The sequence below is a fragment of the Homarus americanus genome, unplaced genomic scaffold (assembly GCF_018991925.1).
Source record: "Homarus americanus isolate GMGI-L3 unplaced genomic scaffold, GMGI_Hamer_2.0 scaffold38238, whole genome shotgun sequence".
In the NCBI taxonomy this organism is placed as follows: Eukaryota; Metazoa; Arthropoda; class Malacostraca; order Decapoda; family Nephropidae; genus Homarus; species Homarus americanus.
In genome coordinates, this window is record NW_024734360.1 from 524,085 (window position 1) to 541,685 (window position 17,601).

Sequence of the window (17,601 nt, forward strand, 5' to 3'; positions counted from 1 at the left end):
TGGTGAAGAATGAGAAGAGTCGTTGTTTATGGTGAAGAATGAGAAGAGAATCGTTGTTTATGGTGAAGAATGAGAAGAGAGTCGTTGTTTATGGTGAAGAATATTAAGAGAGTCGTCCACAGCACAGCGTAAAGGCCTGCTGTTAGACTGACGCGCCCCATCCGTCAGATGAAGTCATCAAGTAAATGCTCTCAGCCTCGTTACCATATTTCCCGGGCAGAAGAGTTCCTTTTCTTCACTTGTTTTTCCTTATCTTCTTTCCCCTCTCTTTATTACATCACCCTCTTTCTTATTCCCTCGAGCTAGAGCGGTGGAGGCACGAGGGAGAAGACAAGTTTTGCTTATCCTAGAAAGAACTTGTTTGGCAAATCAACAACAACAACCGGTATGAAGAATTGTTGACAAATATAAGGTTTGTTTTGGTGGGTGGTGCGGGAGGTGTGTACACGTTACAATGCCGGTGGCAACAGTAAAGTAATGCTTGGTGGGTGTACAGTACATGTTGCTTAGAGTGAGTGATGACGGCAGAATATTATGTGTGTAAGACGGGGACTTTATGTAGAGGAGAGACGAAGGAACTGAAGGAAACGGGCTGGGGTGGTTGAACGAGAACGTGAGGGCGAACAAGCAGCATAAGAATGAGGAAATGTTTGTTGAGTGCCATCACGATGAGAGCACCTGCCAGCCAGCCAGCCAGCCAGCCAGCCAGCCAGCCAGCCCGCCCGCCGTCCCTAGTCAGCTATCCTGTCGTGCTTTGCCAGCCAACCAAACTTCCCTTCCTAGCCAGGCCATCATCACTCGGCTGCCATCGTGTTGTTCCTAGCTAGCCAGCAAGCCTATTATCCCTAGTTAGTCAGCCCAAGGAGTCGACCTGCCAGTTCATACATGTTCCTCCTCCTCCCTGTATGACTTATATCCTGCTTCACCCTTCAGCACACCCACATACTCTTGTATTCTCCCACGACTACTACTAGTCACACTATATGCACACATGTTCATTTTCCACGTTTTGTTCCATCACAATATCATAATTTACCCCAAGTATAGGGATGAGGTAAACATGGGAGATAATTTAATGATAGTAAACATAGGAGAATAATCTGTTTATTTTGGTGGCAGTTAAGTCATTGTGATCATTTAATAAGCAAATTTTTTCTCGGTGTTACTGAGCCATCTTTAGTGTTAGTCCGAAAACAAATAAAACGTTCTTCGTGTCATCCTGTAAACGTTGCCAAGACCACTACTCCGGAGCAATGGATGCTGCATCTTTAAAGGTGAGGCAATGGTTATTGTGGCTAATGTCCAGAGGGTATCTCACGCTCCCCGGGAAGGGGTTTGGATCTTGAGGACACTTGTACTAACACCAAGATTACCTGACAGGTGGGAGGGGAGGGGGCTCGTGTAAACAAACGCGAGGCGGGTGCAAAGTCGTAAAACGTGAGGAATCCTCTGTGGGAATGGATAGCGTAAGATCATTGAAACAGGATGTTGCTTGATGCAGTTTTGAAGGAGTTGGTGAAGGATGATGTACCGTATGATGAAATTTTAATGGGAGTGGTGATAGAAGGCCAGATAAACTGACTGAGTAGCGAGGGTGTCTGCCTACAACACCTGATGACTACAACACCTGATGACTACCACACCTGATGACTACCACACCTGATGACTACCACACCTGATGACTACTACACCTGATGACTACAACACCTGATGACTACCACACCTGATGACTACAACACCTGATGACTACTACACCTGATGTCTACCACACCTGATGTCTACCACACCTGATGACAACAACACCTGATGACTACAACACCTGATGACTACAACACCTGATGACTACAACACCTGATGACTACAACACCTGATGACTACAACACCTGATGACTACAACACCTGATGACTACAACACCTGATGACTACAACGCCTGATGACTACAACGCCTGATGACTACAACGCCTGATGACTACAACACCTGATGACTACAACACCTGATGACTACAACACCTGATGACTACAACACCTGATGACTACAACACCTGATGACTACAACACCTGATGACTACAACACCTGATGACTACTACACCTGATGACTACAACACCTGATGCCTACAACACCTGATGCCTACAACACCTGCTGACTACTACACCTGATGTCTACAACACCTGATGACTACTACACCTGATGACTACTACACCTGATGACTACTACACCTGATGACTACTACACCTGATGACTACTACACCTGATGACTACACCTGATGACACCTGATGACTACCACACCTGATGACCTGATGACTACCACACCTGATGACTACTGATGACTACCACACCTGATGACTACCACACCTGATGACTATACACCTGATGACTATACACCTGATGACTACCACATGACTACCACACCTGTTGACTACCACACCTGATGACTACCACACCTGATGACTACTACACCCACACCTGATGACTACCACACCTGATGACTACCACACCTGATGACTACCACACCTGATGACTATATCACCTGATGACTACCACACCTGATGACTATTACACCTGATGACTACCACACCTGATGACTACCACACCTGATGACTACCACACCTGATGACTACCACACCTGATGACTATATCACCTGACGACTACCACACCTGATGACTAGTACACCTGATGACTACTACACCTGATGACTAGTACACCTGATGACTACCACACCTGATGACTACCACACCTGATGACTATTACACCTGATGACTACCACACCTACCTAGCATGTCGGTATCTCAGGCAGACACTATACTGTATACTCGTTGTGCCACGTGGAAGGCTGCACCTGAGCACTGGTCCCACCCCCTAGGCGGCGTGTTTACATTTATCACGCCTTGTTTACATAACGTTAGCTGTACCCAGTAACACGGTAGAGAGAGAGAGAGAGACTGGTCGGTTAAAAGGTGCGAATAGTATTGTCGATTGTAATGGATCAAACCAAGCATTGCAGTTTTGAATAATTGAATATACAGTATTTAGCTATTTCGAAGCCCAAGGAATACTATTAATATTTATTTTATTTATTCTTCCCAAATATTGTACCTGCAGATTTCATTAATATTAACACACCAATACTAATCAATGTTTACGACGGTTTTATGGTAATAGGTGCAGATAGAGGATGAGTGTTATGCAAAGTAAGAAGATAATTATGGTGAGGGAAGGCCCAATTGCTAATTAGAAGAGCAATGTTGAATGATGAAACAAGAGCGTTGGTGTGTAAGGCAGCGAGCACGTTCCTCTGGAGTGTGTGTGGAGGAATGTTGGTGTGGGGATCAGTTAATGTTGTTTGTTTATCATGGCACGTGAACCCCCCCTGGCGGCCATCAGCTGCACTAGGACCCTTGTAGTGAGGGATTCATCAGTGGCGGCCTTCACGACCTTAAAGATTTGTATGGCACTTTGCCAGCTGGAAATGCCTCTGGTCGTAGGTAGAATTTTATTTGAACTTTAGGTTTTCATTTGGTTCTGGTGTTTATTGTATGGAATTTGATGTAGGTGTTGTCAATATAATATACTGTATCGTAGTGCGTAGAATGTCAAAGGTTAGAGATTGTTTACCGACGATTTTATCCCACCTTGTTAAAGCGACAAGTACAGTACAGTTATATCGTACTTAAGGTTGTTCTTGACCATGCCTCCCCACCCATTCGCCCACTTACTCATTGGTTAGTAAACCGTCTTTGACATTTAATTTTATGATGGAGTTTCTTGTGACCAAGAGATCGTTATGGGGAACACGGTTGTATTTGGCAAGCGTTATTAACACTTTTGCGTTATTGTTGTCACTGAGATTTAGTTACCAGAGCTGTATTGTTCAAGTTATATTGTTACCAATGGATTATGATTGTGCGTGTCGTTGAGGAGGATGTGGGTGGTGGTGATACCTTGGGGGGGGGGGAAGAGTGGGCGCGTGGGGCTTTATTATGGTGTTGGCTTTGTGCGCGTGTTTGATGTAGGGGTTGGTGGTGTGTGTGTAATGTGATACCGGTGTCGCGTGTCCTTCCCCCTCGCCCTGCTGCTGGGGGAAAGGTACGGTACTAACCAGGACTACTAGTTGAAAGTCCTCCTTCATGCTCCCTTACATTGCTTTCAACGCCTGCGTCTCTGACCCTTACTATTTACTCTTCGTTTTCTGTCAATTATTTCCACACATTTCACTCCCTTTACCCCCTTTCTACCTCCTTTCTCTACATCTCGACCCTCGTTCAATATATATCTCCAGTTCCACTCGCAACCTCCCTACTCCGCGGTTATTTTGTCCACAGCACAATTCATCCATGTCTTCAGTGTTTACTCAGTAGTCTAGGAAAAGCCATCCCGGGAAAGTTGTAATACGTAGAGGTAATGAACAGGATCCATTTAGCCAAGTGAGTAATCTAAGAGCAGGGAAGCTTGGAACCTCTCCACGTCTGTTCCGTCACTCTGAGTAGAGGAAGATCAAAGGAGGGACTGAAGCTCTTTATATTGGCATGAAGGACCAACCAGGGAGTTCCTGTAATAGCCAGCAGCTCTGTGGAGACAAACAGGAAGATGCTGGTTGGCAGATACTTCCTCCCTCTTGATATACTGTATATGAAGTCAGCCTGCCTATCTCCTTCCCCTCTTTCAATCTTGCTCTTTTACTCTCCCCACCTTTATCCTCATCCTTCTCTCATATACCCCTCTCCCACTCTTAACCACTTCCACCTTTTCCATTTCTCTTTCCTGTTCGTTTTTCACCAGGTCTCACTGTAAATGGTAAGACAAAAACATGTCATGCATTCTGGCACTGAAGACGTGGTAATGAAATATCTGGTGTTTCTTCACCCAGCACTTAAGTTGGTTTTTGTTGTCCTGTTGGAGAGGAAGTGGGTTAGATTTAATCAAGAAAGAGTTGCTCGACTGGTAATTTTTGTGTTGAAACTTATTGTTTGCCAAGTAATTTCAGAGAGAACGGCCACTGCTCAAGGTGGTGAAGTTGAAGGTATTTTTAGGAGGTTCGATAGAGAGAAGAAAAATACTACTACAGTATCGTTCTTTACAGAGAGGATTCTGAATGGCTCTCATGTTTGTTCACTTTTCCTCTCTCAGTTGAATTCTTAGCAACAGATATAAATATATAGAGAAGAGCTGTAGGAGATATGTGGACTTATTTCTTAATTACTTTAAATAACCTGCCGTGTGTTCTCGTGTATCTGCCCAGACAAGGGGTCAATTATGAATTGAATTGGAATTGATTACAAAAATCCATGAATTGGAATTGAATTGGAATTGAAAAAATACAAAATTAAAATTGATTGAACTGAATTGGAATTGATGTCAATGAATTGATATGAATTGATGTAATGAATTGATGTGAATTGATAACATAATATATTATACTGTCATGACTACGACAATGAAGTGCAAGACATTCGTGACCTTCTGACTGTGAAATACAATATGGCAGGCAGTGTTGATCCTACAACAACAGACACTTCCCCTGCTGAACCACCACCGATGAAGAGGAACAAGTTCTCTGCCTTGGCCAACCGGTCTTCTACACCAAGACCAACTCCATCACTAAGGTCTCACTCTACCTCAACCAGCCATGTCTACAGGAAGATGGTGATCCCTTGGCTACTGGAAGGCCAAGCAACCTGAGTTTACTGTCCTCACCAGGCTTGCAGCAAAGTACCTGGCCATTCCTGCTACATCGGCTCCTGTGGAACGACTGTTCTCCATCGCTGGCAAGCTCTTCAGGCCAGAGAGGTGCAATTTAAGCGATAAAAGATTTGAGCAACTTATGATGATCAGATGCAATCCTCAGTAACTTGGACTCATTCATATTTTGTTAACTAATACAAAGAATTAACCCATTTGAACTTTTGGTCGGTAAAGAATGTGATTGGTTTGTGTGGTAGAGCATTTTTGATAAAAAATAAAGAACTTAATTTGAAACCTCGAGTTTTTATTTATCTCCATTAGATTAATGGTAGATTAGAATTGATTTTCAATTGAAAAGCATTTGAATTGAATGGAATGAAATATCGATCATAATGAATTGAATTGAATTGGAATCGAAAAAGCTTGTGAATTGAATTGAATTGGAATTGAATAATTCAAATTTGATTTTGAATTAGAAATGAATTTAATTGACAAAAATGAATTGGCCCCATCTCTGCTTGCCACAATACCCAAATTAACCGTGTGTATGTTTACCATTTTCCTGCAGTACTTCAAGAATATTCAGAATATTGTTTACCCCCTGAAAGTTTGTTATTATGATGTATTTCTTTGGGCATGATACACTACTGTGCCATCCTAGTCTACACTATTACTACTATATGAAAACACCAGCTTGTATGATCGACTTCTTGAAGATCATACTGTGTACTTTGCCATTTCCCCCATAAAAATCTTGCATAGAAGTATAGTACTGTATTCTATTCAAAGATTGATTATCATGGGCAAGGATTAAGCATAGTCAGAATCAGTCAAGCTTTGATCTGAGTAGTTATTAGCCACTGTGATTGAGGCCGTTGTGTAGAGCTATGCGTGAGATTGGGAATGTATGTGTGGGAATGGAGAAGGATGACTCTGAGAGAATGAAGTATAATGAAACCTGACTTCCCAACGCAGTGAATGATGTCTCTGATGACCCCTTTCCAAGGTGCCACATAGGTGTGTTGAACTCAACCACTCTGTGACGTATTCGTCAAAACTCCCAGAAGATAATTCATCCTCTTACTGGAGAGTGTGTGTTAATGGCTAGAAATGCTCTTTTATATTCGTGTATATTGCACTGTGTTGTGTTTTGGCAATAAACAAGTAGTAATGGCGAAGAACTTAGTACAGTATTGGCCTCGGGAACTTACCTGCAAGCAAATAATAGACCATAGATGATAATGTCACTCATTAGGTTGAGCTGCATACATTCTTTATTAACAGAAAGGTTATTGTTGCTTTGAATATATCAGTTAATCCACTGTACTGTATATTGAAACAGTTGAATTCACTTAACTGTTATTGTGATGGGGACGGGGTTTTTTATATAAATTTATTTAGGCTTATTTATTTTTTCCTTGAAGACTTGTACCTGTAGTTTTGAACAGTTTGTAATAATTTTACTGGTGTCATTTTAAATTTATTAATTCATATTTTCCTAACAGTACTTTTGATAAATTTTGTTTTGCACGAATTACCTCTAATAATATGTTTGATGTTTTGTCCTCAGGAGAGAACGTTGGTCCTCGACCAGCCAGTGAAAATTGGACGATCTGTGGCTCGTGCACGACCTGCTACCAACAATGCCATCTTTGACTGCAAAGTACTTTCCAGGAACCATGCCCTCCTGTGGTATGAAAATGGAAAGGTAAGACTTTTGTCATTGTAGTAGTGTACAGTTTTTATGCCTTACATCAGTTCCTTGGGTGTCATGGTGAAACCTGGCATTTGGCTTAAATCTTAAACTTTCTCTGAATACAATTAGTTTGCACCATCAGACAGCTAACACAGCTGTACTGTAGTGATAGTTTGAATGGTCTTTGTGGTAGAGTTTGGAGAAGAGGTTTTCAGTTTTACTGTACAGATATAAGCATAGAGCTGGATCCAAAAGGCACACACTCATTGCCAAGGTTAAGGTTATTTCCTGGAGATTGAATGTCTGGTGTTGTAAACTCTTCAATCCTTGCTGGGGTGGGTATACTGTACAGTACTTTGCTTCTCTTAACAGTGGAGTGGCTGCAAGCAACTCTGCTGTAGTAGCTCTGATCATATGGGACACTCTAGTGGTTCTGGGCAACACATTCTTAGGAACAAAGGTTGTGCTGGGGGGGGGAGATGTATGTTTAGCTTCTTCTTTTTTCAGAAAATGTCCATGATATTTCACAGTACAGTATAAGGAAGATTCCTAATTTAACCTCTTTGCTGTTTCACCCAGGACATATTTATTACAGTATTTATTTATTTATTTTTAATAAGGATTTTCTCCTTTTACTTCAAAATTTTTTTCCCTTCCAAATTGTATTATGACATAAGATAATATAAATAACTCCCTGCATGATAAACTTAATGGTGGTTGCATAATGAGCTTAATGTTTGATATTTTAATTCCCATAGTAGGGGCATATATTGTAGAACCTTGTACTTATGCCTTCCTGCAATTTCAACTGGATTGACTTCAAAATGGGTTATTGTGTAAGCATCATGTACTGTACAGATGAGCATATTTTATGGGTTTTAGATTTAGATTGCCCCCAAGGTGGCTAGTTTATTGGGCACCCCCTTACATCCTGTGCAAGGTGAAGCGCAGAAGTGTTTACAGCGCCCATCTGGGAAGCATGTGGAGTTCATGCTTGCCTTGTATCACTGATATACAGCAAGGTCACAGCTAAAGTTCAAAACTGTGCAGAGCTTAACTCTTGTTATACAGTACTGTATACTGTAAACAGATATTTTTATATGACAAACTAATTCTACAATTTCCCCTAAGTTAATTTCGTGCTTTAAGGAAAATCAAATAATCTTGTACTGATATCATATTGGCTGGGTGTTTGGCATAAGAAACATCAAGGTCACCACTGAAAGTTTGTTTAAAGTATAACTCTTGTATCTACAGTAATGAGATATGTTAATGACTTAAGGGGATATGCGTCATCACTTGGTAAAAGTTACTAAGTTAAAAACATTATGTCAAAGTTCTAGTTTGCAGGAATGTCAAAGGTCAAAACTTGGGAGTGTGGCATTTTCATCAATGCTGATATTTTAATGGAACATATTGTTAGTATTGAATATCACCTGAAAAACAACAAAGTGAAATAGTATATGTATCAAAGGTTAAGGTCAATGGTGATGGTTCAAAAGGAAAGTATTGTTCAGATAATAACTAAAGTACAGTATTGATGCAGTCTTTGTGTTGGTACTTTGAGTGAGTAAAGTATTTATCATCACTGCCATAGGTAAAGTGTACAGCATAATTTTTGAAGCTTTGTGATACAAGTCAAGGCCACAGGAAGTTTAAACCTTGGCCAGAGGTTAACTTTAAATCTATTATGATATTTTAATGAAATTTCAGGTCAAATTTTATCAACATTAGACTGAGTGCAGAACTGTAAATTCAGGTTTTTGTGTCAAAATTCAAAGTCAAAACAGAAGAGCCAGCTAAATGGCAGATTTTGCTTCATTTTATTAAAAAAAAATTGTAACCTTGGATCAATGCAAGAAGATTTACATATTGAACCCATCAATTCTATATATTGCAACCCACAATAATTCCAACATTAATGGCTAGCACTAATCAAACAATTCTTTACTTTCTTGTTGCGACCTTAGTCCTTGTTAAGAAGGGATTGGTAAGCAAAAGTTATCACTCAAGGTTTTGAGCTAAATGAGACATAGCTTTTTCATGGCCTGGGGATGTGATGGGTCAATTTATGTTCATGATATTTGTCATATGATAATCTTCTTTGACCCTAAATATAAATAGGTCCATGAAGTAATATTCGTTGCTTTGTGGATACAAGCTGAAAACTCCCATTAAATCCTTTTCCAGTAAAGCAAGTTCTTTTTCTGTGACGATGTACATTACAGTACGTATGTGAAATATAAAACAAAACTTATATGATATGATTATTGGGCTGCAAATGACAAACATCTGTGTCAGTTTTGAGGCACACAGTGTTTTCAATACAAAACCAAAGTACAGTACTGTACAGTACTGTAAATTGTTTTTAAATGAACATTGAATTTGGTGCCTTAGAATTTTTATTTTCATATGTCATATAATGGTCATGTACTGTACAGGTACAGTATGTGGCTTATGGGCTGTGGCAATACAGTTAGTGCACTTCTGGCTCACAATCCTTCACTGTCCAAGGAGGACGACTTAGGATTGCAGGGTTTCTGCATGTGCATCTGGGAATTATGAACACAAGTAGTCTTGGATTATGATCGATTATTGTATCTCGATATACTGTACTATACTTCACAAGGATTCAGTGTTTTTGTCTTTTCTTTTCCAAGTTGAAGCTATATACTGTACTTGGACTTTTGGCCACATGACAATGGGGGACAACCAATTTTATTGGCAATTTTTTTCTCCCTTGTTTGAATGTAATTCATATTTGAAATATTGTCAGTGAAGTTTTATCAGCTTGAGAAACTAATTTCGTCTTGAATCTCCAGTTCTACCTGCAAGATACCAAGAGTAGCAATGGCACCTTCGTCAACAACCAGCGCCTTAGCAAGGGGTCTGAAGAGTCGGCACCTAGGGAGGTCTGTTCGGGGGATATTGTACAGTTTGGCGTCGATGTCATGGAGAATTCCAAAAAAGGTGATGATTTAATTTTGTAGTTCATGAAACACCAAAGTTTTAGTTTTGGAACTGGTTGATGCTGATGAATAATTTTAAAGAGGCATTTTAAGGTATTTTTAGAGCATTTCTCTTGTTGCAAAGTAACATGCCCATTCATGTTACATTAGATGTAAGTTGAATGATTGATTTCTAGTCTTTGATGATGGCATCTGTTAAAATGTGCCTTGCTGCTTTTAAATACAGTACCTGTACTTTATTATTGTCTTTTCAGTGACACATGGCTGTATAGTTGCAACACTGAAGCTTTATATGCCAGATGGTCAAGAAGCAAAAGCTAGGTAAGAATGTGGTTTTGTAGTTGTAAGTTGGTATATACAGTGATCTCTCCCTTAAGCAGACTCCTTTTAACATGAAAATTCTAACTGTGAGGGGGGGGGGATGATCATATTAAATTGTGATTTGTTCTTAGCAGTGTTTAGCTGTTCATAGAGCCTTAGTGATTTTTATATCCAGTCCAAGGTGTTGTGGTTTAATCTGATAATTGAGCATTTTGATAGTTTATTTTCTAATAAGGACACATCATTTAAGCCATCAGTATTGAGTAGTGCCTGTTGGGATTTTTTAGTATTTTAGCTGACACAAATATTTGTAGTATGTATTGGTCTGTTATTTTATACTGAATATTAATATTTCGTTGTCTGATGACAAATATTTCATAAACTAAAAAACTCTTTTAGTGTTCCGATGACATAAACATCGTCATTGAATTCAAAACTCATAAAAAATCTATTTATTGCTTGATTTTCATGGTTCAAGTCTCAAAATACATGCCATTGTCTTCTCATTCTCACCACACAACTGTGGTGGATGTGAGGTGTCGGGATAATTTCCTTGTGAGCCTGCAAGCATCAGTGTGTCACAGAATTTACAGCGCACAGACGCTACCCGTTCCTTCACAATATTGACTTGTATTTTTGGATGTTGGTGTTAGATTTAACTTTGTTTTATAATAGTATTGTAGAATAATCATTTGTGAAGAAATACACATTAAAAATAAATAAATATGATGGAAAATAATGTCGGAAACAAAAGAAAAGAAATGCAAACATCTTTGCCACGATTCTCGTCAGCTGAGCATGCTCTGCCCACCATGGGTGGTGGTGGTGGCATGTGCCTCATGGGGCCCCTAAAGTGTTTAAGGTCCTTGTTATAACCTTCAAGTTGTGATTTCCATTGATAAGAATTTTTTTTGCAGCCCATCAACAGCAGTGGGTGGAGCCGTGTCCAGTGTGTCTGCTCAGGAATTATATCAGTTACGGACGTACCTACAAGAAGCTCAGCACCGGGAGCAACAAATTGAAACGAAATTGGCAACTTTACAACGTCTGGTTTCATCTACTCAGGTGGGAAGATTTGTATGTGTGTTTGTGGGGTATTCTTTGTCTATGCTGTATTGTTTATGATCACTTAGGGAGTGGATGTAAAGTCTTCTGGTGTTTTTTCATGTTTAATGTTCTTAGTTTTTCCTTCAGAGTCATCTTTGAAATTTAGTTATTTTTTTTTAATAACCTTCAGTGTATGGAGAGCAAGGTTGTGTATTTGGGAGTCTTTGTTAAAATTTTTGTTCTCATATTATCTGTTTGTCTAAATATGTATGGTACAGTGTGTGTATTTTCCTGCAAGAACTGATGTGAAAGTGAAATGTTGGGCAATTTAGTACTGTAGCTATACAGTATAATTAATTTTAGGAGATATACAATGATTTATAAGATTTGTCATCTCCATTTTTATTACTCTAGTAAAAAGGGTCACTCAGTATCCATGTTTCTCGGTGTATATAAATGGTGAATTTGTTTATAGACAGTCATGAGGGATAGACTTTCTCTGGTGATATATCCAATGGGCCCCTGTCCAAATAGGCCTCAACTTATTAAATGAGACAAATCTAATATGACTCTAGGTATTATAGGGCTTGAATTCTAATGGGCTTAAATCTCAGTGAACCACAATCCTTTTGATTAGATTTGGGCACATTAGGACTGATGCCCATAACCTTGGCTGTTAGGGCAGGTGTTCTGTAGCATTATTAGCTTCTTTGACTTAAACCTCCTACCCCTCTTTTCATAATGCATGCTCCATCTCTCCCCCATTCTTTTAAGTAGTAGTGCCCTGACAAAATACTGTGTCAGAATAAGAAAATGGCCAGGTTATGTTGTGTTACTCTCCCAATTTTCACCTCTCATTCTAATGTGTATTATTATTTCTTGTGGGGGTTGTCTTCAACAGGAAGCAGCTACACATAGCTGGAAAGCAATGATTGATGAAGATCGATTACTTCAACGACTAGAAACTCTTGAAGGTCAACTTACTACTTATGCCAAGGTAAACCAGTTGACAAAGAAGTGTTTTAGTATCTCGTACAATCATCATAGTGGGGCTGTGTTGAGTATAAGGGAGGGGGAGGTTCATATCCTGTCTAGGTTATCAGTCTCTTTAATTGAGCATGACTTATACTGTTACTCTAATTAGAGAATTTAGGTTATGTTGTGTATTGATGCATCACATACCATTGTTGCCTTAGTGTGATGGATGTGTTGAGAATACTGGAAGATCATTAAAAGTTTATATCATTTCATAAGAATTCTCAGCATTTGTTTTGTATTTTTAAAATTTGAAATTACTTTTTCTGGGAAGATTTTAAAGAAAATACTGTTGGAAAAGTGTTATGGTTAACAAAGTGGACCAGGGAAGAAAAGTAATACTTCTGTATAACAAGGATGACTAGAGACTATTGTGATGTTATTGATTGATATTCTGTGATGCTGTTAGTGCAGTACACAGCTATTGGGTTTGGGCCCCCCTGTTGTACATAGCTACATTATTACAATGATTTTGTTAAATTTTGGCTTAGGATACTTTGATGACATCCTGCATGAGTTGGTTAAAACTTGGGTAAGAATAAATGCTTGCTAATATTACAGTGTTATCTCTTACACTGCAGAATTACCCAGAAGACAGTGTTCGAGAAGAGATGCGAAGATTACTGGACGAGAAGGGTCAGTATGAAACCACTGCCAAAGAGTCCTTAAGACGAGTGTTACAAGAGAAATTAGATGCTGTCACAAAACTAGCAGATTTAGAAAGGTAAGGGTTGTACCTCCTTTGAGCAGTAGGTACAGTAATATTGTTTTTTGCTTTTGCTACACATTATATTCTGTTATAATTTGCTCATTTCCAGATATTCTGGAATTGGATTGAGCATAAGTTTATAATACTATTTTTCCAGAACTTTAAGCACATCAGAAGATGAGTTAGCACACATGAAAGAAGTTTGTGAGACTACTCAAAAAGAGCTTGTTGAATTATTGGAGAAGCAGTCTGCTCAAAATGAACAAGTTGCACAGCTCACGGAAAAACTAAAGGTGACGTAAACTTGCTTTAAGTTATCTTACTGTAACTATCATAGAAAAATGATAACCAGTGATCTCAAGTTAACTTTGGTTAGGTTTTTCATTTAGTGTTTTGAGTCATTTATATTTATAGAGGAATGATGCATACTACAAGGTTCATAGGACATAGTAAATAAGAGTATTGTTCTGTAGTACTGTAGTTTAGGTCTGTTATTCTGGTTGTTCATCTGAGACACAGCAAGATGAATAACATTGTCTGTTTCACTTAGAATTGATCTTTAGTCATGGCATTGTAATGTATCACCAGGGACTCATCCAGGGATCTTTTGAGAGATTTATCATAAGATTGAAAACCTTATCATGTCAGTAGGATCTTGATTAGGCCCAGCCTTGTCTGAGAGATTGGGGGGAGGGGGGTTCATTTCCCTGAAAAAATATTGTAGTTATCGGATTCATTTTATGCATATATGTGTATTTGAGAGGGGGGCATCTGGATTTGGGTGTCCAAAATTGTAATAAAAGAGCCCAACAGCCCTGGATGTATCTTTGTTCATACCACCCATTGCCTACTACACAATGTCATGTCTGAGGTAGTGCCAACTGCAGCATGATCAATAATTGGATGTTGATTATATTTACAGAGTGTTGAGGATCAGCTGAAGGATGCAGAGGAAAACAATGAACAAGAGAAAAAAGAATTGCAAAGTAAATTATCAGAAAAATCTAGTGAAGAAAACAAATTGATGGCTAGAATAGAAAGTATAACAGCAGAAAGTGACTTCACCAAAGAGCAACTAAGTGCCATGAAAGCTAAATATGAGAACATTAAAAATGGTGAAATAAGTGGACTTATAAAACCCCTGAAAGATTCACAAGGTATACTGTATATGTCATCAAGTTTTATGGTTATAGTGCAGTTTGTTCTATTGGAAAGTGAAATTACAGTAACCAAAGGTTTTTAATGGTTTATATTAATAAGCCATTATCTGAAACCGTGATTCTAATTCCCTGTGATATCTGAATGAATGTTGTCATATATAAATTTAATTATTTCTTTTTATGTAAATCCTGTATGGCTGTCATCATAGTACAACATGCATTCTCTTTGTTTAGTTAACTGGATTAATTTGGTAATAGATCAGGATCATAATTTTTTTACCCTCACTCACTTTACCTTGACACATAGTGCTGTACAGTATTAAATATATACTGTATAGTATACCTGTGTATGTGCACACACACACACACACACACACACACACACACACACACACCAGGTAAAAAAAAAAAAATACTGTCTCTAAAACGAATGGCTCCCTGTTCTGGCTGCAAAAATGCCAGCAACTTGAAAACTACCGTTAGACAATCTTGGGTACATCCAGGATGCCATCCGCGAATAATCAAGGTCCACGAATTAAAAATCCGCAAATTGTCAGGGCATGCTGTAGTGTGTAGATATAGTAGCCAGCATAGACAATATTGAAAGTTGTGAGGTATGTTAAGCCTTGTTTCAGTGTACATACAGTACAGTACTGTGCTGTAATCATACATAAAACATGTTGAAATGCAGAGTGCAGCTAATATGAACCAAGATTGTTATATAGTTTTGTAGTATTTTAATAATAATACTTGCTATATGGAAAGTGTTTTTACACGGGGATAACAAAAACTAAGCTGAAGAAAGACATATTTTATAATTCTATGTGTCACTGTTCATTGTGATGTTTGGGTAATTAAAATCCTTAACCAATAATTATCCTATCAGTTGATCATTTTAAACACTGATGGAAAGGAGAACACAATTAAATCAAGAGAAAAGGAAATTCTGGAAAGATTTTAAATTTTATGTTACTGGGTATCTTTCAAAGCTTGTGAAAATGTGTTTGAATTTCAGTACTTTCAACTTCCTGAAAGCGTTGGTAGAATTGGGGGACTGGTTCTGAAAATATGGCTTTCCAGTACTAAATTGGGTGAAGGATGGTGGGGCTTAGATGGACCCCTGTAAAGAATGTCACCATCACAAGACCCTCCTTTTTATAAATGTAGAAAAGGCCTGTTATAGGGTACCAAAATGGGAGCACCTGAGAAAGTTAACCAAATAGTAGAAGTAGTGTATGTAGTAGCTCAGACAATGGTTAAAACAGGACTTGGAATCATAGAAGAATTCATAGTTGGACTGTACCAAGTAGCAGGGGTCAGCATCGAAGTTCATCTCTGTTTGTACTGAAGTAGTAAAGAATCTCTATAGTGGAGAAGCACATTGTGGAGTAGTGCAGGAATTGTTGTTTACAGGTAATGTGGTGATTTAGCTTGCCCTGAAGAGAGTTACATGGGTGTGTCTGGAAGTGAAAAGAAGGAAAACAAATCATGTAGAGTAGTAAAGGGGAAAGTACACAGTTAAGCATCATAAGTCGGAAAATATAATGAATTTAAAGAATAGCTCGATTCATCTTCTCATCCAAAATTAAAGTTATTGACTTGACGTAATCTCCAACCAAATCAGTGACCCTTTATCTGTTTGTAAGATGTTATTATTTGAATACTTTGAATCAGTATACTTTACATGAAATACTCATACCATTTTGGAGTGTGTCTCTTATCTCCACATATTTAATACATTGATCTCAATACAGTAATACTGAAGAACCATAATGCCCACAGGTTTGGATTTGTTAAGTATAGAACCGTCAGATATAAAACAAGCCCTAGAAACAACACAGAGGGAGATCCACACACTAAAGGATCGTCTTCAAAATGCTCAGGATGAACTCAGGCAAGCTGAGGCCAATGTTTCTCAGCTCAAACGTAAGTGTTTATGACGGAGTACAGTACAATAAGTTACTCAGAGTTAACTATAATGGCATGTGTAAGATTTATTTATTAATGATTTGTAGTGCCTCTGAGTGAGGATGTGTGTTTGTTTTGATTAATTTTTGGATTTTCTTTTTCTATCACTTAAAGATGTAGTTTAATGTAGAACTTTAATAGTCCATATTTTTCTCAGTTTCAGTAAAAACAAGCATGTCTCTATACCTGGTAGTATTTCCTTTGCCAAAATTTAGTTTGTGTCATCCATTTGGAACTGAATTGTAAAGGGTATATTGTCAACTTTATGATTTGCTGTTTCAGCTTAAAAAACTAAAAATATATGCACTACTGTATTGTATTGCATATATTTTGAAAACTTATGTTGCCCTGTCAGGAAACCTGAGAAAATCTAAAGTTCATTACCAGTAGAAGAAGGATTATTTTGAATAGTGGAATATTTAGTAATAGACTGCAGGTGTAGTACAGAGATCATTTATCTATGTGCATTAAGCATTATTTTATTTAATGAGACCTCATGAATGAGTTTACATTACAGTAGGGGTTGGATTGGATCAACTTTCCTATGAATATGGAAGAGGAGTAAATAGAAGAATAAAGAAGGGGAAACAGAAAATAGTTAGAGATAACAGGTGGGGGGAGCTGAGTATCATCATGTGTCTGGATGCGCAGTTTCAACGTTACCAGACCATTTTCGAACCTTACAGCTACAGTGTGTATACTTATTCCTTATGGCCGACTGTACCCTCGTACAGTTGACAGTTACACCCCTTCTCCTGTATTACTTGGAAGCGTCTTATAGTAATTATTGATATTTTTTTTCCTCGTAAGTGAAAATTTGGGTGACACAGTATAGGAATGGTGGTGTTGACACATAGTTGTGGTTTCTGCTCCCAAGACTTTCTAAAGATTGGTAGATTCTTTTCAGCTTGGATGTGAAAATATGTTAAGACAGGTTCTTGTTGGATGTGTTGCTAAACCAAGAACACTTTTTCTAGTTGGGATATGTACCATTTCCAACAACACATGTAAC

The 17,601-nt window shown here is 38.4% G+C and overlaps 1 protein-coding gene across 4 annotated transcripts in view; it reads left to right on the top strand.

The window, feature by feature from the left end:
• The window catches only part of LOC121870211 (sarcolemmal membrane-associated protein-like), a 130,836-nt gene that overhangs the window by 80,725 nt on the left and 32,510 nt on the right, over window positions 1-17,601 (top strand). For 3 of the 4 annotated variants that reach the window (XR_006089677.1, XM_042371984.1, XM_042371986.1), the window contains exons 3-11: window positions 7,255-7,392; window positions 10,203-10,350; window positions 10,604-10,670; window positions 11,588-11,735; window positions 12,619-12,714; window positions 13,334-13,476; window positions 13,619-13,754; window positions 14,384-14,618; window positions 16,404-16,547. Coding sequence is in view for 3 of the 4 variants with exons in the window: in XM_042371984.1 (XP_042227918.1) it covers window positions 7,255-7,392; window positions 10,203-10,350; window positions 10,604-10,670; window positions 11,588-11,735; window positions 12,619-12,714; window positions 13,334-13,476; window positions 13,619-13,754; window positions 14,384-14,618; window positions 16,404-16,547 (1,255 nt within the window). In the remaining variant the exon portion in view is untranslated. Of the gene's footprint in view, window positions 1-7,254; window positions 7,393-10,202; window positions 10,351-10,601; window positions 10,671-11,587; window positions 11,736-12,618; window positions 12,715-13,333; window positions 13,477-13,618; window positions 13,755-14,383; window positions 14,619-16,403; window positions 16,548-17,601 lie in introns of those variants that run through there. The other variant, XM_042371987.1, reaches the window with a different exon arrangement.